Genomic DNA, 27303 nt, shown 5'->3' on the forward strand with positions numbered 1-27303 from the left:
TCAAGGACAGTGGCCAGGCCCTGAGTTCAAGCACCAGGACTGGCAAAAACAAAAACAAAACAACAACAAAAAAATTCTACTTAAAACAAAGAAATAAATGATGAAGTACAATAAAAAAAAAACTCAAAAAGAGATGCACTTAAATTTCTTAGGGCCACGCTTATCATAGTAAGCCTCCGTACTCCGAACCAGTATCCCTGCTTACATGGACCAGACTGCTCTCGTGTAGTAAGGAACTGGCTTTCATGGACATGTGGTCTTTGTGTGATCTCAAGACTGGAGGAGCCCACAGCCAGCACAAGTTTGCAAGCTGAAACCGGAGGCTGGCTGCTGCTCCCCTTGAGCAGCTCCTTGGGAATCTGTACTTAAACCCCTCCACCCCGCTGGAGTAAACAATAATCACACAGTGCATAATCTCTGCTTCTGAAGAAAAATATTAAGGAAAGTAATTAATCTGCATACAGCTCATATTTCAGTGGTATGAAATGTGGTATAGCTCAAAGAGACAAAGTACCAATGTGTTGGCAGAAATTAACGTAAGAAGTCAAGCAAGGACGCTAAGTAAAGGGTGAAAATAATTACATTTCTTTTTTTTTTTTTTTTTTGCCAGTCCTGGGCTTGAGCTCAGGGCCTGAGCACTGTCCTTGGGCTTTCTCAAGGTTAGAGCTCTACCACTTGAGCCTCAGCACCACTTCCGGCTTTCTTTTTTTCTATGTATGTGGTACCAAGGAATCGAACCCAGGTCTTCATGCATGCTAGGCAAGCACTTTAACCACTAGGCCAAACTCCTGGCCCCAAATAATTACATTTCTGACTAATTAAAATAGAAATAAAGCCAATGTCCTTTCTGCATAAAGATTAATCCATAATGAAATTAACAGATGAATGTTAACAAAGTAAATGTAACTCCTTAAGTGCACAGGCCGATTCCAGAAATCAGATCAGAAAGGTTTCCTATGTGTGCTCAAATCTCCATATGTGTTGACTGCCTAGTTTCCTAGATTTAGGGTTAAAAAAAAATTGTGATACAAGTCACTGAAGGTTTTGGAGTAAAATAATCTGGCAGTTACATGAATATAAATGTACTGAGGAGAGGATGGAAGCTGAAAGTCAAATTACAAGATGTATACTACAAAAGCTCAGATAGTAGAAACAAAAAACCTGGGGGGGGAAGAGATAATACTGTATAAAATGAAATATACTCCTTAGTTGACTCATAAAACTGAAACCCCTCTGATGTCATCTTCATACCATTTTAAAAACTTTAAAAAATGAATTTTAAACGTAAAGAAACAAGTTTTAAATAAACTGATCAATATCCCCTCAAGTAATACAAAAACCATTTAATTGGCTAACCATTTAATGTACCATAAAAGAAGTATGTTCACTCTGTGATAACTATTTGTCAGAGTATCTCTAATGTAATGAAACTCCTAAATGGTAGAATGGTATAATCTGTGTATCTAGGGTGAAATATCCTTATATGTTCTCTTGGAAAAGGTTCTATGTACCGTTCAAGCCTCTGGGGAAGTCAAAGACAACAGAGCAATTCTTACCCTATGATCTAATACCTAGTCCAAACCCAAAGTCAACTGGAATAGAAAATAATGTCAAGCTGGGGGTACAGCTCAGTAGAACACTTGTCTTATATGTCCAAAGCCCTGGGTTCAAGCTCCAGCACTTTAAAAAGAAGAAAGAAAAGCAAGAAACCAAACTATTACCCACAAGTTTTAAGTTTACACTTTTCTTTGATGTTACCCTAAAATGGAGTGATGTCACCACGAAATGGAGTGACATCATCACAAAACAGAATGATACGGAGTAATTCCTCTTGCTCTACTAGCTTTTAGTTTGCTGCCCACCACATGGAATCTGAGTGATGATAACAGTATAAAAAAGCATCATTTGTTTTAAAGAAAAAGCTTTGCATAACTGCTTATAATAAAACACCAAACCTTACAGCAAAGGTTAAGATGAAGATAAACATAGTCACATGTACAAGTTGAGATAGATCTGAGAAAAAAACATTTCAGAGGATATTTCCATGAGTGTCTTAAGAAACAATTTTGAATAATTATACACCTATGAATGAACATATAAACATTTAAAAATTATTTATAATGTTCTTCTATAACTTAGGAGCTATAAAGTAAGATTCCTATTTTAAACTACCAAGCACTAAGCTGAAGTTCAGTAATCATTTGGAAATGCCTTTTATCATTTAAAGCCAAGTATAATGTTACAATGCGAATTAACCTGAACAGTGTCATTTTTTTTCACTTTGAAAATCAAGCTAATCGATCATAAATAAATGCACTGTGAATTATTTAGGTCTATTTTACAAGTGGACAATTAAAGAGTTCTAAGCTCTGCCATTTTATCTCTCATTTTGCAGAAATTAAATACGAGCAAATTTAAATACTGCTATACATTCTATTTCATTGTCATTTTATCTTAGAAAAACCAAAGATTGATCATTTGAAAAATAGAAGAGTATTTGAAATTGCTTTTGGCTAGTCTATTAAAGCAGTTAGTAAAGCTTAAATTAAACTGTAAAACAAATATATATCTACTGAGAATGCATCAATTAAGCTTATTGTTTATTTAGTGGCATGAAGTAATATTTTATGAAATTTGTTCTAAAATGATCTTTATTGCTTAAACCATGGTCCAAATGATTCTGAAATCCTTCCTCCCAGAGGAACAGAGCTTGATTCCAACTGAGGCTGAAGAATCTGAGGACTCTAAAGACAGCTACCAGCAAAGGCCTCTCCCCGCAGGGCTCCAGTATGCATTAGCTAGACCCACACTACACTACCACAATGCACAGAAAATTAAAGTGGGCATCTCTGGCTTTTAAAAGGGAAGCATTTTTAAAAGGGAAGCCTTAGTTGTTCATCATTAAATAAATATATGTGAGCCACAGGTACCTCATTCAGGGCCTCTTTGTTAATGTTGAAAAAGTGTCCTTGTTTCCAATTCATGAAAGTTTTTCTTTTAATCACAAATCAACATTGAATTCTGTCAAATCCGTTTCCTGCAAGTATTGAGATTATCAAAAAGTTTCCTTTTTTTTATAAATATGGTCATTGTATTGATTTATAAATGAGATAAATGCCATTATATCTTTTAAAGTATTTTTTATGTGTTAAGAGTTGATGTGCTAAAGAACTCTATCTTTGTGAAACTTTGTTATAACTATCTTTGTAAAAGTGGTAAACATATTTCTCTCCTTAAAATCTTTTTTTTTTTGCTTTTGTTAAGAAGACAATGCTAGCCTCATGATGAACTGGAAAGTATTCGATACATTATTTTTTTTAAGAGTCTGAGTAAAATTGGTGATATTTTTACCTTATATAATTTATAGAATACACTAGCAAATCTTCTGGACCCAAAGGGTTGTTTTTGTTTTATATGGGGGCAGAGATGTGCAAGGATAATAATGGAGTTTGAACTCATGGCCTTGCAATTGTAAACAGCAAGTACTCCTCTCTATCACTTAAGCCATGTCCACCTAGCCCCTAGTTTTGTGAGAAATTTTAACTTACAATTCAGGATACACAGGTGTTCAGATTTTCTGTTTCCCATGTCAGTTTCAGTAACTGTGTGTCCAGAAAGCCGGGGAATTTCTCCTGGCACTACCCTCAGTGCCTGTAGGATCTGTAGTGATGGCCTTTCTTCCAGTCTCAACATTGGCTACTTGCGCTGTCTCATTCCTCCAACAACTCAGCTAGCTCGTATTTTCTTTTTTCCATTTTCAATAAAAAATGAGCTAAAGTTTTACTGATTTCTTTTTACCATTTTTACATAGTTTACTAATTAGTGTTTTTAAGGTGGAAATAATTTAGAACTTGTACCAACAATACCTTTCATTTTTCCTACCATAAGTATTTAAAGTTATAAAGTCATAATCACCCTTCCAAGGTGGCTTTAGCTGTATTCAAAACAAGTTTCAATTTTTATCAAATTTAAATGCTTTTTCCAATTTATCTTAAAATTTGGTTTCTTTGACTCTGAGATACTTTAGAAAAGGTATTTTCTTTGAATTTCCAAGTATCTGAAGATTTGTCATATTTTTAATCCTGTTGTTGAATTATAATTTAATTTGGCTGAAGTTAAAGAATATATTCTGTATTATTTTAATTATTTAAGTTGGAGATGGCTCACTGAGATAAATGTTGTTTTGATGAATATTCCATGCAATCTGAAAAGAATGTAAACTCTGGTGGTCACATAGAATGCTATGAAAATGCCAAACAAGCAAAGTAATACAGTTCAAGTTTTCTATGCATGAACCTTTCTAGAAATGCTGGGCATGGAACCCAGGACTTTATGCTCTCTAGGCAAGAACTCGACAATTAAGCTGCAACTCTAGCCCTATATTTTCACTGATTTTTCTTTCTCAGTTATAAAATTTCAAACTAAAATAGGTTTCTTCTCTTTTTTTTTAATTTCAAATAGTTTTTTTTATTAGAGAATTTATTAACGTTGATTTTAACAGCATATTTTAAATGACAAGTTTAACAAACAAGTGTTCAAGGAGGGAATCTCTAGGTTTCTTCTCTTTTTAAAAATTCTACATTTTTTTCATTTCACATATTTTGAAGTTCTTTTATCAAAGTTGCATGCACATACTAGATTATTGGGTCTCTGACAAATACACTGTTGTTATAAAATGTCTCTGTTTATCTTTGGTAATACTCCTTGTTCTGAAATCCAGTTTGTCTGTGATTAACATATCTATTCAAATTTTCTTTGGTTTTATTACCAATGGCCCATCTTCTTCCATCTGTTCAGCAATAGCCTATATTACGTCTTTATCATTAAAACAGCTCTTACAAACATCTTTTACTTCTCACTGCACTACTGAGAAAATTCACATTTAATATGATTTCCATCTTGACGTTTCCCCACTTTTATCATCTTATCCTTTGTTAATTGTTCTTTTCTTCCTCAGCCTGAACACTTCTAGTACTCCATTTTGTCTTTACTACTTTCCTCTTAGTGATGTTCCTTTAAGCTTTTAGTACTTGATCTCCAATTGCCTTTCTCAACTGGGGTTTTGTGAGAGAATAAAGCTGACAGCAAATGATATAAAGTAGAATTCCCAGGACAGTACACTCAATGCACTGAACAGCAGTCTTAAGGAGCTAAGACTTTAGTTTTCACCAATTATGGAAAAACACTGGACATGGCTTTTTTCTCCCCCACCTTCTCTGCTAGCACTGTAATTCTAACTTGTATGTCAGATCACTTGACACTGTACCTTGTAGGTCTTTAAGTCACTTTCATTGCTTTTTAAAGGAATTTTTCTTTATGTGCTCTCATTTAGCAGGTTTCTATTTCTGTACTTTTAAATTCACTAGGCTTTTCTTCTGTAGCTTCTATTGCTGTTATTTCCATCCAGAAAATTTTCATTTCAGAGATTAAATACCTTAGTGCTGGATATTTCAAGTAGTTCTTTTAACAAGTAGTTCTTTTACTAGGTTTGCCTTTATCTTTTTAAATGCTTGAGTACAAGTATGACAGCCGTTTTGAGGCTCTTTTCTGCAAATTCCATCATCCCTTTCTATAGACCATTTCTTCTCATGGGTCACCATAAGTCTAAGTTTTTTAGACATTATGTGATTTTTGCTATGTGCTAGCTTATTCCATTCAGGTAGGCAGTTAAAATTTCTTAGTGAGCAAAGAGAGTCTTAAAGTTTGTTCTTAAGCTTTGTTAGGACAGCTCTAGAGGCAAAATGTTTTAAGAATAATATAGCCAGCCCTCTTAAAACATAATACTTCTGGGTTTCTACTTAATTCAAAGTGTTCTACGTCTTCTTTAATCAGCTATTCTGAATTTCTGTGAATTTTGAGAACTCTTTGTATAGTTTCCTAACTGTTCTTTGTCTGGTTCTGATGTTCACGTCTTAAGATTCAAACAAGTGAAAGATAACTTCGATTAAAAAGTCTGCAATGGTCTTCTATGCATTTACTTCTTCTCTTACATTATAACTCACTTATTTAGTCAAACTCCTCAGTGATGCTCACAGACTGCTGGGATGATTCTTTCCTGTGTTCTAATTTAGAAAATGGCTACACATAGAGAGACACAGTGATTTTACCCTTGAGTCTTTTCTCTCAAGAGTAGAGACCTGGAATCCAATGTTTAAAATAGTTGTCTCATATATTTGCCAGTGTTGTCAGCTATTTTAGGTTGGAAGGCAAACCTGGTCTTTGTTAATACAGCATGGCTAGAAATAAAGTAAGATTACACTCTTGAATTAGACATGAGTCAAGTTTTAAACTGGGAAAAATGGGAGAGTACTTTTCTCTGTCTAATAACCAAAAGTGACTAGGAAAATTACTGGATCACTTGGTAACTCAAGGATAGGAGAAAAAGAAATGCCAAAAAGCTCAAGTGATGTAATAATTGGATGAAATAACAGTTTACTCAGTTCATACTGTTCAACAAAGTGCTTAGGTAAGATGACTGCAAATGTCATGAAGACATGTAGTATCTTTAAAATATGGTTTATATACTCATTATTTGCCAACATTAAATTTATGAGATATGTTTACACGGTAAAGCTCAGAGCCACCTCAGAGTCAAATTTATTTTCTAATAGAAATGTTTCAATATAGTGTTAAATTCCTCATCACAAAGAGGTTGCCTAAAGATTACAAGATCATTCAGACCTCTCTCCCCTTTAGACAGATTCATCAGACAGCACTACTTCCACAAACATGGCACTGGACTCTCTTGCTAGGTTGAAATAGCATGAGAGCAAATTAACAGCCACCCCATTCTTTCATAATAGCTAAAATTTAATGAGCAACTGCTTGTCCTCAAGTTCTATTCACATAATATCGCATTTAATTTCAAATAGAAAACCTCTTCATATTAAAGATCAGGATATAAGTGCCACAATTAACAGAGCAGGCACTGTGCTTTCCCTCCCTCCTTAACCTAGTAAAGTAAAATTTTATAAAATTATAAAAGAAGACATGATTTTAGAGACAATGAACATGGTGGTTTGCGTATTTTATGTGTGTTTCCTTTTGGGTGCACTTGGCTAGAAAGTGTGAGAAGTACAAATCTAACCAGGAGGAAAGCTCCATCTCCAACACCATAATCTAGGTCTCTTAACTTTCAGTGCAGCTAGCAGCTAAGAGAGTGCCTGTTGAGGCCAGTAAAAGAACTATCACTCACACCTAGAACTGGGAGCACTAGAAAGGTGCCAGCCATAAATATAAAGCTCCAAAGCACAACGCACATGCACATAGTCCTTTGCAGAGTAGAAAGAGGTTTTAAAAGGTAGCAAATGTGCCAGGCAGGGTGGTTTATACTATAATCATAGCTACTTAGGAGGCAGAGATTTGGAGACAGTGGTTCTTGGGCATCCTGGGTAAAAAAGCTTACAGGACTCCTCTTCAATGAATGTAAGCTGGGTGAAGTGACTCACTTGTTATCCCAGCTATGGAGGAAGCATAATGGCTATGGCTAGGGGTAGTGGTGTCAGCCTGGCTTCCCTAGTGGCAGGGGAAAGCACAAGAAAGAGGATAGAAATTAGGGCTGGCAGGAGCAATATCACAAGACACTATCTTGAAAATAACCAAGAGGCTAGAAGCAGGACAGGTAAAGCACCTTCCAAGGCCCTGAGTTCAATCCCTATTACTGCTCCCAACTACCCCAAAGGGCAGCAAATATTATAAGCCTTAAGATAATTTCATAAAGTAGCTAATATCGTTTTCATTTTACAGATAAAACACTAAGAGAACTAAGTACCCTGCCATAATTTATAAATTGATAATTTGCCACATTCATATATAGCTTAAACTCAGATCTCCTTATCTCTAAATCCTTAATCCATGTAGGACTGTTTACTTGTTCCATTTTCATAGTAGAGTATCACACTCCAGTTTAATGACTAGAGTAGATTAAAGAAGTTTTTCAGATCTGTTTTCAGTTTTCTGCATTTTCTGACTCCTTTGGCCCCACGACTAGAAAGTAGACTCAGCTATCACAGGGAATGCATGGCATTCTCTTTAGGTAGTGGCTGTAAGTGGAAGAATAATCCGATGCAATGTCCCATTCTTTTTCTTAGTGGTTTAAAGGAACATATGTATCATACCTAGCACAGCTCTAGTCCTGGTTTTCTGTCAGAAAGCACAGAGAGGGATGAAGGGAGTTCACTTCCACTTCCTGTTCTCTTATTTTCCCTGCTCTGTCCACTTCCCTTCTCTTCTTGAAAGAAAGACAATGTGAATTTGTTGGTTCTAGCCCCTCCATCCTGCCCAGAAGACCTACTCCGGAGGCTTACTCTGCAACTCACACACCTGCCCCATTAAATGCCAACTTTAGCTACGTGCTGTTCTGATCTTCAAACATTAACTCCAGGTGACTATAAGAATGCGTCAAGGAAAGTAAAATGACAATTAAACTGAAAATCCATGCTGTCAACCTCCTCTCAAGGGTCAATAACCAGAACATACCACATTCTAAATGAAATGTATTACTTACCATAAAAAGTCTCTTCACACTTTATTGCTTGGGCTTAAGTGATAGTGTCTCATAAACACAAGTTCCTAAATATACAGTATCATCAAAAAACAAATAATTTTTGAAATCTCTTCACCTAGAGAGCCTATTTTATTTTACAATTGAAAAAATTAATTCATCTTCCTGTGTTGGACTCAAATTTTAGTATTATCCCATGGCATCCTCAGCCAATGAAACAGTTTCTACATGTGTTCATTATAACTTTATCTCAACATTACTCATCCCAAAGTTCAGGACACAGAATCTAAAGCATTTGCAAATGGTGCGAGTGTGCACAGAACACACACACACACACACATACACACACACACACACACACACACACACACACACACACACACAGATGATACCGCAGAGCAGTGTCTTCAAACTCAAATTCTTTTAGTTTTAGTGGTAATGTATCAGTTACAACTACTTCAATGTTTTCTTTGGAAATAAATCCATACATATTCAATTGCAACAAATTTAAATATATTCAAGGACATGATGCATAATATATTTAACAGACAAGCATTAAAAAAAAAAACTGCTGCTGTGACTACTCCTGTGCCACAGTTTATCCTACCAGAGTGCAATGGTTCAATAATTAACATTTCCTAAATATTCAAGAAAGCATTCTTCATGAATGCTCTCATAAAAGATGGATTGGAGGTTGTTGAGATGCCCAAGGTGAAAAGAAGTGATAGAGACAGACAGCGATCTAAAACAAACACTATGAAGTGACAGATCTAAATATAAATGCTCACAGTTTCCATTTCATTAGTTCATACTCAGACTGAAAAAGAAATGTTTAATTTCTTTTCAATACCTAATTATCCCAGAATATCTTAGTTTCAATAAGAAACAAATGCCTTTATCCCCCACCTTTTTTTGATGCTGCCTACAGAAGAGGCCATTGGTGAAGCCCAAGATGACCAGAAAGAGGACCAGGAAGCCCAAGTACCAATCAGAACCACATGTGAAGATTAAGTATAACAAGCAGAAACCCCGAGGTCTGGACAACAGGAAAGGAAGAAAAGTTAAGGTCCAGATCTTAATACTCAACTGTGGCGATGAGCAACAAGAAAACAAAAGGAAAATGCTGCCCAGTGACTTCCAGAAGTTCGTAGAACACAAGGCCAGGGTGGAGGGCTGGGAGGGGAGGCGGAAGGGCTTCGGATGTGTGAAGAATCTTACTGCGCTGACAGGAACGGCAGCCTTCATGCAAAGAGCAGCCTAGCTGGACCTCAGACTCTCGAATCCCCATGGCAGGCTTCACAGTTAAGAAAACAAATAGCTCGTGTGCACATTTTATTTATACTTAAATATTATCACACAAACTGCCAAAAGAAAAAAAAATAAGAGGAAAAAACCCTAAATGCTTTCAGTGATCAGACAGCGTTTTATTCTGAATGAATGAGTTTCAAGTTCTTAACACCTAGTCTTCCCATACCTCTACCCCTAACACTACCACCGTCAAAGTACAAAAGAGAAAAGCACTTATTTTGCTTATTGTTATAAAACAACAACAACAAAAAAGTCAGGGTTAAGTACTGCTTTAGTTAACTTACTCCTTAATAAAGCACACAAGCAAGTAGTGGCCAATCACAGCTTAAGACCAAGTTCTTGGGAAGGCTGCACCAATTAAAACCCGCTCTAGTTACTATACGACGAAGGGGACTTGGAGAAGCGAAGATGCGAGGAGCTGGGAATTTTAGGAGGCTCTCAAAGAGAACACCAAGGAGAGGTGTTGAAGGACAGCAGGTGGAGACCAGGAGTCCAGAGGAGGATCAAGCGGCCCTGTCTAGAGGAAGGAGTGAGCAAGCGTGTGGAGGCCTCTGTTGTTGCTGATGCCTCCTCCAGCCACCACTGCAAGGGCCACAAGGAGGAACACAAGGTCCCATTACCAAGATGGCGGAGGCAGAGCAGCTGTGGATGCTCTTGCCCAGTGTGAACAGGTCGTGTGCTCTGCTCATGGCCACAAGCGTTTTTAGGAAAGGAGAGAAATGCTGGGCTGTCATCACGTTGTAAATGTCTACTACAGATTCTCAGACCTGAGAGATACTGAACTAGCTTTTGGTATAAGTATTTAGATAAATTTAAACTCCAAGTAGATGTTCCCTGTGGTGTGGAACAGGAATAAGAATCTTCCACTGGCCTCCACCTAAAACCTTTGTTCACTTTGTGAAGTTTCCCTTTAAAAGTAGCGACTCCCCATTCAGGGTCCTTGACTTCGATCGCAGAGTAAGAATTTCTGGACCAAAAAAGATAGTGCTTCTCAATACCTTATCTGTTTCTGATTTCCTGGATGCCATTTCACAGGCCACATTTTTCCTATTCTCTCCTGCCTTATTTTCCCCTAAAATGACTTTGGTCCCTTAATCTTTTCTTTTTCTTTCTTTTTTTTTTGTCCTTCATGGGGCTTGAACTTGGGCCTGGGCACTCTCCTTGAGCTCTTCAGCTCAAGGCTACCATTCTACCACTTGAGCCATAGTGCTACTTCTGGTTTTCTGGTGATTAACTGGAGATAAGAGTGTCACAGCCTTTAGTATCCAGGCTGGCTTTGAACTGTGATCCGCAGATCTCAGCCTCCTGAGTAGCTAGGATTACAGGTGTGAGCCATGGGCACTGAGTCCCTTAATCTTAAGAAAAACTGATGGGTGATATCTTCTGTATTTGCTTCAAGCTGAGTTTTTAAATTCCTGTTTTCTGTTGACCATGCTTAATTTTTCCTAATCTTTGCTGCTCAAATTTAGATTGTAATCAATACAAATAAGGATTCTATTTTAAAGACTGGTAGAGAATGCTTTGTGCCTCACGCACTACCAATCAAGTCAAACAATGCAATGATTCACCTACCAAAATATACTGCACAATTCAAATAAACCCCCACACTGGTTTTCACCACTTTGATTCAGACAATAACAACTATGCCTTGGTGCCATTCAAAAGACTTACCTTGTAAAGATTAAATATTAATTACAGAGAAATCCAACTGGTAGCTAAATGAAAATAAAGTTCAAATATAATAAAGAGAATCTTACTAAAAATCCAAATGAATTATCTGGAATCTGGAAAGAGTTAAATATTAATTTTTCCATAAAGGAGGCTCCAATTTTCTTGGAATAGATGGGAAGATTGGGAGCTGAGATCCTATTCAAAAAATAATAACTAAAGAAAAACAAAAAGAGGGTGGGAGGGTAGGCTTACATGATACAAAGTCTGCCTAATAAATAGAAGGTCCTGAGTTCAAACTCCTCTATCACCAAAAAGAAAAAAAAAAACAGAAAATTTAAAAATAATACTTGTAATCTCCCCTACCCCAAGTGATCAATTATTACAAAATTTGGAAATACTGCTTTTACAGAGAAACATAAAACTTAGCTAAAGGAACTTGTTTGCTAAAACTGGGGCAAAAGATAAATTTGAACTTACACAGCATTCATTCTAGCTCAATCAGAAAGTCTTTATAATAAATTATATGGAAAAGAATATGCTTCCAACTGGTGAATGCAGTATGTGCATTTGCTTACAGAGACAATTAATGCATGCAGCTGGTGTCAACCTTCAGTAAGTTTCAATCAAAGCTTGACAGCTAACAGTTATACACGGGGTAATTATAGCAAATGGTGTTCAGGCTTAATGTTCTGTCATTTCTTTTATTTTTTTCCTGGAATGTAATCAACAAGATATTAAGATTGCTTCTGCTTTTCTTTAATATCACATTGACAAAAATAAATATTCAGTTATAAGGTATTTAGTATGGGTGAAGAAAGAAGGCACGACCAACATATACATGCATACAACATTCCAATGGTTCCTCCATAGCAAAGCACAGAATCTCCCTCAAGCCTCTAACTTTCCACAAGTCCTAGACTTGCCTACAAACATGACATGAGTATTAGTCTGGATCAGATGTCAGTGCTTTCGTGTGTTAAATAAGGAAGCACAACAGCAGCTCTCCCTGGAGATTATGCTATTTGAAAACCTAGTGCTCCTACACATTCTTTGTGTAGTGCAACAGCTAAAATAGACATTAGGCTAAGTAGCATATGGTCCCAATTTAATACAGCATGTGCTTCAATTTTTATAGTAAAGTATTTACAATGTTAATTCTCATATCCACATGGACCTTTAAAGCTCCATTCTAAGGCAATTACATATTTAATTTCATTACACCTACACTTGCTGGAATTAATCCACGCAGCTCCCATGTTCCTCAGGATAGCTGATGTCTTAAATGATGCTTCTGCTTGCCCAGTCAAGAGTCTAGCACAAACCACTAAAGGAAGTCACTGGGGGGAAGGGGGTCCAAAAGCCTCTGGGACAGACTTGTTCCTTCCTTCCTATGTCTCCTTTGTTTACTGCTATATTTCTAACTACTAGGAGGGTCTGGTACAAAACTGGTACTCAAAATATTCAGTAGACATGCACCTCACAGACTGCTGCACTGGAAAATCAGCACAAAACACTTAAAAGTCAGAAACATTCTGAGTAGGTGACACTGGCATCAATATAATCACAGATTTGGCCTGAAGATGACAGAAGAATCAATAGCTGCATCAGTCAAAAGCCTCTAGCCCTTAGTAATACTCACAATGGGAATAGACTCTGCATGATTTATATAGAAAAGGAAATTTCTGAGAGGTTTTCTTTGGGGGGTGAAGGGGGGCTATAAACTAAGAGGAATGATTTAAAAAAAAAAAAGAAACAAACACAGGCAGCAACCAAGACCCTATGATCAAAGATTGGAGCCCCAAATGATTCCTAAGAACCTTGCTGTGTAATACAGGTGCTGCCCTAAGAGCAGCTGTCCTCAACAGGGATAAAGCAATGGAAACTCAGCCAGCAGCCACCCAACACTATACTGAGCCCAGAGCCTTAAAAAGGAGGCAGAGCCAATGGCCACAAACTTTGTTTTTGGTGTTTCTTTACTACACCCTTCACTTGACACAAACATCAATAGGAAAGTTCTTAGTGTTTCTTTTCACTTTCAGCATTCTTGAAATTATTATTATAAAGGTGATACACAGAGTGGTTACTATTCCTTAAGTCAGGTTAAAAAAAAATGAGTTACATTTCTTTTTGGACAATGTTACCCCTTCCTTTCTCCACTTCCTAGTAGTTGTCACACAGCTCTCTATCAAAGACTCCATGAGAAAGGACTGTGCTCTGTAACTGGCTCTTGTGAAAGTATTAGTTGACTGGCTATTAATGAGCATGATAGGTGAGAATAGGTGAAAAATTAGTATGTTACATTTCACTTAAACAGATTTTTTCAACACCAACTGGCATTAGAAATGTTACACTTCCATAAGGTCATATAAAATAAAGGTCATAACTGAAATAGGTTTACTAAGGTATCAAAATTAATGTGCATATGTGTACATTTATGAGGCCAATCAGCAAAAAATAATTATAGATATTTAAGGAATGGGCACTGAGAGTGGGGGTGGCTCTGAGTCATGAAAATTCAGTTGTTTGCATATAATAAAAGGTTTCTGAATCTTTAAACGAATTCTTTGTGCCCCTTTTTAATTTGCTCCTTTAAATTTCAGCAGCCACAATACACAAATAACTCCTGATTATTCATTTATCTTCTTTTTTCTCTTCTCAGAAGTACAAAAGTTCTCTTCTCAGAAGTACAAAAGTGACGGCCAGGGATATTTGAAGTTTAAAAAGACAATCTGCTCCTTAAAAACAATCTGTTCTTTCCTTTTTTGGCCAGCACCAAATAAGGCACACAAATAAGGGCTTCTCAAGGTCTGTGTTACTCACAGTAGGGGAACAGTTGCTGCAAGTTCCTCAGAATCTGAATCTTTTTGTCACTGAAGGACAGGGAAACCATTGCCTACTTACAAACAAGCCAACTACAGGAAAGACAACAAAAACAAAATACAGACATGCAGAACACACTATCAGCCAGAAAAAAAAAATCTAAACATATAAACATTATTTCTGGTAATGTCTCTTAACTTTTAACTTTCAGAAAACAACCATTTAATTTATTTCAATGACCCTATCATTTAAGAACATGAACTAAGGTATTGCTGATACAGGAATCAAAACCAAGGACCAGTCCCTTCTGTCATGGAACTCTTGCGTTGCCAGAACACAGACCTGCAAAGAGATGTAATTGCAAACTGCAGGAGGACAGGATGTTTTGAGGTTCTTATTTCAATACCAAATAACACGCTCTTTATATGCTTAAATAAACATTTCCAACCCTTCCATATTTTACAATATTTATTTGCCACTGAAGTCCTAATCTTTGTTGTAAAGCTTATCAATTACAATTGGCCAAAAATTCTGTAACTGAGAAAGTCAAATTTCTGAAAATTAAGGGGAAAAAAATCAAATAAAAACTAGACTGGCCCTCAACTTAATTTTCTGACCAGGACTTAATTCAAAATAAATAAAACCATTATGTAGGTTAATAATACTGATAATATAAAAGTGAACTTTAGAAAACTCAAGGAAGAAAAACAAGGGAATGGCAAGAAAATGAGAGAAAAGAAAACATGTAGATAGGAATAAAAAGTGGCAGATATAAAACATGGCTGAAGATGTACACAGTGGCTCCTAGCTACTCAGGAGGCTGAGATCCAATCAATCACTAGAAAATGGGAAGTAGGATTGTGGCTCAAGAGGTACAGAGGTAGCCTTGAGCTGAAAAGCTAAGGGACAGTGCCCAGGCCCAGAGTTCAAGCTTTCATTTTCAAATAAACTTACTGTTCACCTTAAACACTTTTCTGTCTTTTAATTCTTCAGTTTATAGAGAAAATAAATCACAAAGAAAATCCCAAGTTCGTATGAGGCAAACAAGATAAGGAAACAGGGAAATTGAAATTAACAGTTAAAAGTGCGAGACTCACACATTAGAACCAGGAAGTAAAAGCTGAAAACCAGAGGAAATAGGTCCCTTCCAATCACCTTTTAAAATATTAAGTAACAAGAATAAGGACACAAAGGGACTTTTCCCATTGGCCTCCCCTTTGACATGCAGTCTCTCCTACTAATAGTAGAGATCGAATTAAAAGACATGTCTGGCAAAAGAAGTCCTAAAAGTTACCAAGTGTGCCTAGGTTTTGGGTAGGTTTGATCAATTTCAGTGTTTATATTAAATATCACCCATCTTGCCCACCCAAAATCATCTGTACTGATTAGGGGTTGCCAGACTATTACCTGATGACCTCTTTCCCCAGACCAGGGGCAGAAAAAAACCTACAAAAGAGACACCTATTTTACCTTGCCTGCTACTCCTAAACTTCTAACAAGAAGTTCCTCTCTCTCTCTTTTTTTTTTTGTTCAATCCCTATTTTTATTCTGTGTTACCATACTAAATTCTTGCTAACACTTCCACCTTGTCAGGCTCTCCCTTTTGTGAGATACCTTGCAAATTTTTTTTCATGTGGATATATAAAATTCCTGTATTTTACTGGAAACTGGGAAGCTTAAAAGAACCTCCTTGTCCTTTATCAGGTGAAACATAAACTTGCCTTATTACTAAGCTTCACTCTGTAATGTTGGCGAAAGTTCCAAACTGTGCTGTGGTAAGCTACTTCCCAATCATATAAAAATCTTACCTCTTAAAATATTCAAAATTATGCTATTCCCAAAACTTACCTTCCATTATCCCTAACTACACAGGAGAAACAACTCATTAGGCAGGGAAGGGGGAAGATGGTCGAAGAGAAAACAAGGCTTCTATAAAACACTCTAAGCAACAACTCTAACACTACTTAAACGATGCATGGCGATTACCTACTAGAACCTTCTCAAAAGTGTTTAACATGCATTTATTCCCATTAATCTCACAATATTCTGATGAAATACACATCTATACTCACCCAGATTAGGAGACAGACACAGAGTCAAGTCACTTCCCAAGGCAAGGAGTTAGACCCATGCAGCCCTTAAACAGTCAAATTTTTGCACTAATTCATATTTTCTCTATTTCTTTCTGAACATTTAGCTGATACATGATAACAAGTAGTTAACTACAGGCACTGATTATAGGACCTACAGGTAATATTCCAACAGACTTACAGTTATTTTGCATGCGTGTATGGAGGGGAGAAGAGGCCCCAAATGCCAACCACTTCAACAGACGTGCTTGCCTGAAACATCTAACATCACCTAACAGGGTAACTGTAGCAATATCCAGAAGTTTCCTCCAGCTCAAGAAATCACTCACAGGTTAAGAATACACTAATTCCAAAAGCACTGGAAATTATGTTCACAGAATGAAAGTGGCCTTGCTGACACTGCATCACTATTTCTAGACAGCACACTTGAACATCAAATAAATCTCACAGCATGGACGTGTGCCAAAAGCCAGTGACCTAATTTCACTAGGGTGGGAAAGGAATAGGACTGTGTCCTTTGAGACTAGCACTAAAATAGCTTCCTAAAGCACAGTCTCATGCACTAAGTTTTAAATAATTTTTCCATACAAGAGCATGGAAAACCAATATAAAAATGAACTTCTATATTTATTAAAGCCATCTCTCATACAGTCACTTGTCATTTCAAATTTTGAAAAATAAGGAAGATCTGCATATTTAAATATTTTTAATATCTTATTGCCTCAAGTAGAAACTGAACAAAGATTATTAGCTGATGTGGCAAAACTAAAACAGGTTCTTAAAAGCTGCTTCTACTAAGGGGCAAAATAAATTAAAAGTAGGACAGAAAGCTACACAAATCTGGTTTCCATTTTGTATCTAGTTTTTTGCCCCAAAACATTCTCTCCTGAAGTCATTTTGTGGCCATCTCGGAAGACTAAAAGGAGGCAACAGTAGAACCACCACCCTGTGCCAGGCTGCAATGACTCTTACCGTGCCAAGGCCTGCCTAACCAGACCTTAGACAATCGATTTCAGACAACTTCCAGACACCCCTGACCACTTCCAAATAGGCCTATGACTGGAATTTATTTGTGTACACATTTTGCATACATCTTAACCTCTCTCCTTACTTCTCGGTCTATGTAATGTACAGTGCATGTCTGTGGCCCAAGTGCTGCCTTCCCAGAGCATGTGTACTATGGAATAAATCTCCTTTTCCTGCTCTTCAGCACATCTCTTTTATTGGCACACAGGGGTGAGTACCCAGATGTGACACATGGAACTCTACAGTCTAAAGCTATGCTTTCAGCTTCACAGCTAAGAAAAAATACAAACAATAAAATTCAAAACATAAAGGAAAAAAGTATCTTTATGTTGCATAATGTTATAAAGAAATACTAATCTTGTATGTAGCAACATGTAAGCAAAATCGAGCCCAATACACACTGGTAAGACACCAAAACAGTAAGAAGGCACAGGGCAGAAACAAACACGGGAGACATTGATCTATAAGCTGTGGGTTCCCTCATGAAGAAAATGATGAAAACAATTTGCCTAGAAGAAATGCACAAGGAATATTGCAATACTCTGTATAACAGCTGTGAGGTACATATCTTTGCAACTCCAAAGTAAAACTAAGCCAGGTACTAGTGGCTTACTCCTGTAATTCTAGCTACTCCAGGAGGTTGGGATCTGAGGATCAAGTTTAAGCTATCCTGGGCAGGAATGTCCCTTAGATGTTCCCCTCCAGTTAATCACCAAAAAGCCAGAGCTGTGGTTCAAGAGATACAGCACTAGCCCTGAGTGAAAAAACTTAGGGACAGTACCCAGTCCTTGAGTTCTAAAAGGCTGAGAGTCAAACTGGGCAGTACATGCCTGTAATCCCAGCACTCTGGGACCTAAAGTAGAGGGATCTGCAACTGAAGGCCCAGCCTGAGTGAGTTACATGGTGAGATACTTGTCTCAGACAAAATGAAAGGAAACAAACAAAGGCTGGGAAAAGATATGTGGAAAATTATGGTCAAATGGATCTAGAATCATCAAATAAGCAACAAAAGACAGAATTAAAGGTAAAAGATTTAGTGGGGAACCAATCAATTCTTCATAATAATGAGAATATAAATCCTCACGAAGACATGAATTCTTTGGGCACAAAAGGAAGAAAGGAAAGGAAGAAGGGAAGGAGGGAGGGAGGGTAACAATATGTGTAAGGTACTGATGGCTTATGGTGTACTAGCTACTCAGGAGGCTGAGATCTAAGCATCATGGGTCAAAGCCGGCTAAGGCAGGAAAGTCCCTAAGACTCTTATCTCCTTAAATCTCCAAAAGGTAGAAGTAGAGCTGTGGCTCAAGTGATTGAGCACCAACCTTGAGCAAAAAAGTTAAAGGAGAGTATGTAGGCCCTGAATTCAAGCCCTAGAACCAGCATGCACAAATTTATACATACATATACACATATATACAAATTACATATATATGTATATAATTTGATAGAGCTTGGCACTGGTGGCTCATGCCTGTAATCCTAGCTACGCAGGAGGCTGAGATCAGAGGATCTTATTTCAAAGCTATCTCAGGTAGGAAAGTCCATGAGACTCTTATCACCAATAAACTACTCAGAAATGGCTGCAAGTGGCACTGTGGCTCACGTAGTAGAGTACTAGACTTGAGTAAAAGAAGCTCAGGGACAGCACTAAGGCCCTGAGGTCAAGCCCCAGGACTGGGAAAATAATAATAATAATAATAATTTGAAAACCAAATAAAAAATTGACAGAAATACAACATACTTTTCTAACTTGAAAGATCACAAAGACAAAAACAAAAAGAATGTAACTAATAAAATATAGAGCCTAAGGAAATAAGAATAAAAATTATATAAAAATGAATGCAGGTGGGGCCAGGAATTTGGCCTAGTGGTAGAGTGCTTGCCTAGCCTGCACGAAGACCAGGGCTCGATTTCTCAGTACCACATACATAGAAAAAAAAAAAAAAAGCCAGAAGTGGTGCTGAGGCTCAAGTAGTAGAGGTCTACCCTTGAGAAAATCCAAAGACAGTGCTCAGGCCCTGAACTCAAGCCCAGGACTGGCAAAAAAAAAAAAAAAAAAAAAAAAAAACCCACAGGTTAGCTTTAAGATATAAACTTAAAATTTGAATTAAATTGAATGTAATAAAAATATCTGTATTTGTTCACAAGTATGAAATTATAAATTAGAGATGAGAGCATATTAACAAAAACATAAGCCTAAGAAGTAATTCTGCAAAAAAGCAAATCGGGAGTAAAAGGAAGAAACAAAAGTGTAAATTAAGGAATTAATAAGGGGAGACAATCCAGCAAGCAGCAGATCCTGAGAGTTCAAGCTCTAGGAATGGCAAAAAAATAAAGAACCCAAAACAAACAAACAATGAAGAACATGAACAACAGAAAACCCTCATCATTAACGTTATTGATATTTCCTAACATAATTACTAAAATATATCCCAAAATGAAAACCAGGAAAAGATGTTACGGTGAAACTGTGCAAGTTTTACCAATAGAGCTGTAAGTAAAAAGGAAAGATGTCTAAAATATACTATTAAATTAAAAACAGCAAGTTGCAGAAGAAAATATACAAGATGACAATAGTTTAGGATAGGAATCTACATATGTATTGTTAATATGTTAGTGCATCTCTTAAAAATGTAAAATACAAGTAGCAAACCATTAATGCTTATTACTTACTAGGACTATATAAGTCCCCTATTATTTGAATCAAAATCAAATGACATGAGGCAGTACAGACATTGCCTTTAGGAAAACTTTCAACTGATTCATTCAATTTTGAAAATTTTCCCAATGTTCTCTTACTATTACTTTATGTTTATGATCATGTATGATTCGTTTCTATACTGTTTTTCCTTCTGGAAGACAGCCCTGTTTCTTGTATCTTCAAATGCCCTGGGAGTTACATTTTCAGCAGAGTTATTACCTTCTTATTAACTGAAGTTACACAGCTCTGGGTGGAAGGCTCCCCCAAACACACCAGGGCTCCAGTGTTCTCCACTGGAGGAAGCAGGACATAGCAGGCAGGTGCTTTTCTAATGGTGAATGCCAGGAAAGAGATAGAAAGGCAGAAGACAAGGGAAAAGAAGGGTAGGAGAAGACAACCAACTGCTGGCACAGGCTGCAGGCCACAGAACTATAACAATAGAGCTGCTGTACAGTCACCAGGACTAAAGAACACAGGGTTCAAGAATATAGTCACCAGGTCCCACTTTCCCATGGAAAAATAATCTTATAGGCAATAAAAGCTTATTTTGTAAAATCCACAATTTACTTATCTACTACAGATAAGAAATCTGAACGTTGATTTTTTTTTTCATCTCTACCACAACTCTGACAGATGGTTCTCACTTCTAGTGACAGCTATAAAAACTGGCAAATCTATGTCAGAAGAAAGATGGTCTTTTACTAATTCCAGATGCCTTTTAAGACCATTGCTCTTAAGTTTAAATTCACCTTTATAGGTAATAAATTTTGAACACAATTTGGTCAGATCTCAATGAGTAGAAAATCAACATCAATCAGTCTGGGTGAAAATTAAGTGGACAGTCTGATTAAGCAAGCATTTGACAAAAATATTACAACTGAAAGACAATATGTTTATTCATTTAAGAAATAACAGCCGTATGTGGTGGCTCATAACTGTAACTCTAGCTACTCAGGAGGCTGAGATCTGAGGATAGCAGCGTAAAGCCAGCCCAGGCACTAAAAGACTGTGACACTCTTATTTCCAATTAATCACCAGAAAACAGAAGTGGCTCTGTGACTCAAGGGGCAGGGTGGTAGCCTTGAGCTGAAGAGCTTGGGGACAATACCCAGGCCAAGGGGTAGGGTGGTAGCCTTGAGCTGCAGAGCTCAGGGACAGCGCCCAGGTTCATAGTTCCAGTCCCATGACCCACAAAAAAAAAAAAAAATCATAGCACTTCTACCTGGGTACCAGTGGCTCACACCTATAATCCTAGTTACTCGGGAGACTGAGATCTGATGATCATGGTTTGAAGCCAGCCTGGGAAGAAAAGTCCCCATGAGACTCTTATCTCCAATTAACCACTCACACAGCTGATAGAGCACTAGGATATGGAGCCAGGAGGTTCACAGTTCAAGGCCACCCCAGACAAAAAGCTAGGAAGATTCAATTCCAACCAACAAACCAGGCATAGTTGTTCACGTCTGTAATCCCAGCTATGCGTGAGACAGAAGGATGGTGGTCTAAAGCCAACTTCAGGCAAAAATGGAAGACCCTATCCAAAAATTACCTAAAGCAAACAAGGGTTGGGGCATGGTTCAAGTGGTAGGGTACCTGCCCTGTAAGTGCAAAGCTCTGAATTTTAACCCCAGGACTGGAAGAAGATAATAGGAATTAAAAACAAACAAACAAAAAAAACCAAAAAAACAAAAAAACAAAAAACAACCTAGGCTGGTAGTTTTGCCTAGTGGTAGAGTGCTTGCCTAGCATACATGAAGACCCGGGTTTGATTCCTTGGTACCACATACATAGAAAAAAGCCAGAAATGGTGCTAAGGCTCAAGTGGTAGAGCTTCTAGCTCAAGCCCAGGACTGGCCAAAACAAAACTGTACCTTGTCAATGAACACTTGGAGAGGAGAAAGAAAAAAAAACAACCTAGATTTATTTCCCTTCCTGAGGAATCGACTGGCTGAATGTCATATACCCTGCAACAAGGAAAGGTTTACGGTGGCTGAAAGATAGGAAATGAGTGGTAAGCCTTCCAATTGCCTGACCTTATAGAACTGAGGTGAAAAATGAAGCTGAAGCCACTAGAGTTTGACTTCAAGAGAAGGAGCTCAACCAAGGTTCCAGTCACCTGAATGTGGACAACAGAGAGAAAAGCTCCGGAGACCTTGCACACATATTCCTCAGAACATTTACTGATCAATGCTGTGTAGAGACCAGGGTAAGTGTGGGGCACATCACATCAGGGAAATGGAAACCTATGCAGTAGAAAAGAAGGCCTAACTCGTGGCCCAGTGCTCATTTCCTGGTTTGGGGACCCAACCTGCCTGTCACCTGGTTGGAAGGCATGGCTGTGATTTGTGAAGTTAAAGTAAGGCTACCTCTGGGATTGGCCCGGAACACTTCCGCCCTCTCGGACAGCACCTGATTCCCCTTCTTTACCTACCTCCCCCTGCCCTGCCCACCTTGTGTTGATTGGCTCCTGCATCCTATATTAGCTAAATGTACTTCCTCAATACAAGTTCCTGCCTTGACGGGTCTCCCTGACGCATCTGACTGTCCTCCGATGAGGGAGGGCTGGGGGCCGTCAGTCGACCCTTTCCTTTCTCGGCTCATCCTGGTCGGGGCGTGTTCTCTCTATCCCTCTTGCAGGTCAGGAGGGACGAAGGACTAAAAACCCCGACAGGTAAGACCCACCTGAAGAGATCTCAATATATGTAAGCAAAAGGAAGATGAAGAAAATCACACCAAAGCACACTGAACTCCAACTGCTCAGAATCAAAACAAAGTCTTTAAACCAGCTGCAGAGTAGGCACTGATGGCTCACACCCAGGCCCTGAGTTCAAGCCCTTAGTTGCAGGAGGGTTAAGAAGAAAACAATTCACATTATCAACTAGAAAAGGTTGTGTTTGGCAACCCTGATTACTAGTGACTGACCTAGGGTCTTCCTGGCCAGCTAAGATATATCAATTCTTCCCTCATGGTGACTGACAGAATCCATACTATTTTCTCTACACTCAAGAATCCTAGTCTTAAATTGCCTTATTTCTGTTTGACTACAAACTTTATCGTAATAGAGGAGTTACAATATGGGCACATTTAATCTTTCCACCACATAGCAATTCTCAGGGAGCAATGCTGAGTCCCACAACCACCTATCTCCTCCACAGCAACTACCAGAATGGTCCACACGCCATGGGAAGTCAACAAGCAGCTCCCAGAACACTTAATTAAGTGCAAGCCAGTGGTCAGTGAGCCATATTTCAATGTGTAAAGAAATGAGATTTTTACACCTGCTAGTCTACAGAAAGGTGCCCAACCCAACAATTTCTGGAAGTCACCTCAGGAGGCACTGGTAACAAGTTTTCACATTACATAAGCCTCTTAAGAAATCAGTCATATTTTTGTGATACTTTCCTCCCTCTTAAAGCAGGATGACCTTATTCATCAGATTTGGCACAGAACGATCTTTTGCTATTTATGAAAGTCAAATTCACCCTCACAGAATAAAGATGAGTCACCGCTAAGGATATTCAAAAGATAAGCTCAGATTCTGATGTAAATTCCAGGATAATTTCAGTAAAGGTTATAAACAAGCTTTCCAAACTCAAGACGGTGTTCAAGACTACCAATGTGCATTCACAGGGATTTAAAATTCATCATTGCTTCAGAGTTCCTGGAAAAAAATGCCAAGAAACCGCCTGATTGCTAAACATAGCTTACAAGGGTGTTCAGTGACGTTCTTAGCCATCACTTTGGAGAGATGAAAAACAGACAACACTGGAGGTGGCTCTTTTTTCTGGTTCTCCAGAATCTGGGTACTCCAATATATTCTCATTCGCTCTCCTTCTTCCCACTCACATCTCTATCAGGGTTGTAACAGAACACTAAAAATAGAGCTGCAGTGAGTCACTACTTTAAACAAGGGATTCAAATTATCATCACCAAAAATGGGACAACCAAACATTAAGTGTCACATAATGAAGTGTCACACAAAGAACTGCCGAATGCAATGTACAGCATCACTCACTTAGCACTTTGAGCAAAATCGTTTAACTTAAACCTAAACCTAAACTAAGAGAGAACACAATTCAGAATCCAGAATGTGCAAACTTTAATACAACACATTTCAATACAATGCTAATTTCTTTTTCCTAGGCTTGAGCGTAGGGCATGAGCACTATCCTTGGACTTTCTCAAGGCTAGAGCTCCACCACTTGAGCCACAGCACAACTTCTGGCTTTTTTTCTATGTATGTGGTACTGAGGAATCGAACCTGGGTCTTCCTGCAGGCTAGGCATGCACTCTACCACTAGGCCAAATCCCAGCCCCAATTAGTACTTCGATCTGGGCATGGTAGGACATGCTTGTAATCCTAGCATTTAGGAGGCTGTTTAGAAAGACCAAGAGTCTGAAGTTTGTCTGGTCTATATAGCAAGATCATGTTGAAAAAAAGGAAGAAAAGAAAAGGGGGGAAAGTAGGAGGAAAGGAAAGGAAACAGAATGGAGGGAAAAAGGAAGAGAGGGAGGGAAGGAAGAAGGGAAGGATGAGTAAATTAGCATTTGGGTGGAGGTGGTGAAATGGTGGTTAAAGGATATTCCTCACCTTCAATTAAATCAAGCATTCACTCGGACAACCTTCTATCATTATTCAGGTTTTTTTTTTTAAAAAACATAAAGCACCTCATATTCACAACGTATAATCTAACTGACAAAGTTCATCTTCTTTCTATGCTCATCTGTCATCTGGCTCCAGATGAAAACATTGCATAAAATACATCAAGAAGTCACCGCATCTGTTCCTAAGGTGCCATAACAAATTACTACAAAATAGTCTTAACCAACAGGAATGTATTTCCCTCACCGTTTGGGAAGGCAGAAGCCTCGGATCAAGGTCTGCAGGGCTGACTGTCACTGGAGGCCCTGAAGAAGCATGGATCCCATGTCTCTCTCCCAGCTTCTGGCAGCTGCAAGCCAGCCTTGGCACCAACTGGACTATACATGGATTACTCCCCTCTGCATTCCAGGGTTGTCTCTTCTGTTGGTGTCTGTCCTCCCCTCACTATCACCCCCACCCTCCAAGGACACGTTGTCTTTTAGATTTAAGGCTCACTTAGATAACCCAAGATGATTTCATCTCTAGAAATTTTAATTATCTGCTGACTCTTTCTAAACAGTCAACAGGACAGGCTCCAGGTTGATGTATCTTAAGGGAAGGGAGGATGCAAGCCTTCAACATCCTACAGCCACTATCTTTCTAGGCTTAATTTTATATCCTAATCATCAGTAAAAGCTTACTTCTGGAAAGAATTTCCATACTGAGACAGAGCTCAGTAGTAGAACACATGTGGAGGATTCAGAAGGCTCTGGACTTAATCTCTAGCACTATACCAAAAACATATTCAAAAACATATCATACTTTTCCCAACTTGCTTTTATTTTATGCATTAATTGTCTAATAATTCTATTCAAGTAAGTACATTCTTATGAAACCTCCTTTTATTAGTCATTTTGAAATAGGTATGTATGGTAAAACAGGCAGGTATTATAAGCTTTAGCCTATAAGAACCCTATTTTCATGGATTACCAAAATAGAATAACCTTAGTTGACCTGAGCAGCATTCAATTTCACTGCAACATGTTTAATTTCTACCCACATACTCTAACCAGTATACACACTCTTATAATATAGTTAAACATGTGGTTTTAACCTATTCATATGTCAACATGTCTGTCCTATTAACCATTATCTTTAATCTTTTCATTGTTAATTACCTCATTTATACACTAGTAAATTGTCATATGTATGTACAAATTACCTAAGAAGGTTACTAAAAAAGGTTAATCCTTAAGTTCATTTTTTAAAAGAATAACCTCACAAAATGGCAATTACCTCCAAATGACCTGAATCAAAATTGCCACCAAAAATGTAGACTTTTGGGGGGATGTAATAATATTCCAGAGTCAGTGTTGCAAAGGAACTTTCTTACTGGTTCTTCACAGAAGAAGCTGTTTTACTTACCTCTCTTTTCTAGGAACAAAATAAAGAACCCCTCGTAAACTTTAAATTCAAGCCACCCACTAACCCCAACCTCCACCCTGTAGGTTGTTCTGTAGGAACAAGAAAGGCAGCCAGAAGCCGGGAGTGCTGCTAGAGTTTGGAGCTAGAATGTCTCCCAAACGCCCAAGTACTGAGGTTTAGTCCCTGGGCTCTGTCAGCACTGGAAAGTGGTAGGACCTTCAGGAATTAGGGCCTAGTAGAGAAAGTCAGGCCACAGGTAAACAAAGGCCTCTTCTTCCCTCTCTACACCTTTTCCTGCCATGTAGTTCTGCCTCACCACAGGCCTAAAAGCAATGATGTCGATGAATCATGGACTGAAACCTCTGAAACTGTGAGCCAAAATAAACCTTTCCTTCTTTTCAGCTGTTTAAAATACTTGTCACATTAACATAAAGCTACTTAACAGAAGCCCTGGCTACTCCTCTACTCAAGAGTCTGACTGTGTACATGAAACTCTCAGTTGCAGGCATGTACATTTAAATGCACAAACAAGAAAGTTAAAGGAGAGCCGTATAATTCTTTCAGAAAACAGATACAAAGAATGTGATCTATCAGTAATTGAAAATTTAAGAAATAATACAGAAAAGCACAGAAGATGAGACAAAAAGAAAGCATCAGTCAGCGAAACCACCATCTTCATTATCTATAATCTTAACAACAACAACAAAAAAAGGTAAATTTTGAGTAGGGACTTCATTGAAAGAATAAACAAAACATTAGTCCCTCTCCCCAGTATGTTGCCTTTCCCATTTCACACTCTTTGTATCAGGGAACAAATCGAGAGTATTGCGATGGATGTGAATTATTCCTACCTCCACCAGGAATAATCGCCAGCTTGGTTTCAACCAGGCCCATTTTTGCAGAAGAAGCTAAAAAGAAATAAAGAAAACTAAGTAACAACATATAAACACGTTCAAATATGACAACTTGAAAAGATCAGTAAAACATAGTATGCCACAAAATATTGTTTACTACTCAAACTGGTGTCACAACTTTAAATCATTTCAAAAGATAGAGTTAAGGAAACATGTAAACATTCTAAATGGCACTCACAAGGAAAGAACATAACATTTTTCATTAAAAAAAAATCTTTGGCAGTGACTTCACTTTTTGATGGTGAAAGAACAGAGTTATAACT

General features: G+C 37.9%; 1 protein-coding gene across 1 annotated transcript in view; it reads right to left on the reverse strand.

The window, feature by feature from the left end:
- Positions 1-27303, reverse strand: part of Auh (AU RNA binding methylglutaconyl-CoA hydratase) — a 105753-nt gene that overhangs the window by 26954 nt on the left and 51496 nt on the right. Inside the window, exon 6 of the mRNA XM_090324030.1 lies at positions 26978-27034. Within this exon, the coding sequence (XP_090180156.1) occupies positions 26978-27034 (57 nt within the window). The remainder of the gene's footprint in view (positions 1-26977; positions 27035-27303) is intronic.

The sequence above is a fragment of the Megascapheus bottae genome, chromosome 34, assembly GCF_031878675.1.
Source record: "Megascapheus bottae isolate mThoBot1 chromosome 34, mThoBot2.hap1, whole genome shotgun sequence".
NCBI classification, from domain to species: Eukaryota; Metazoa; Chordata; class Mammalia; order Rodentia; family Geomyidae; genus Megascapheus; species Megascapheus bottae.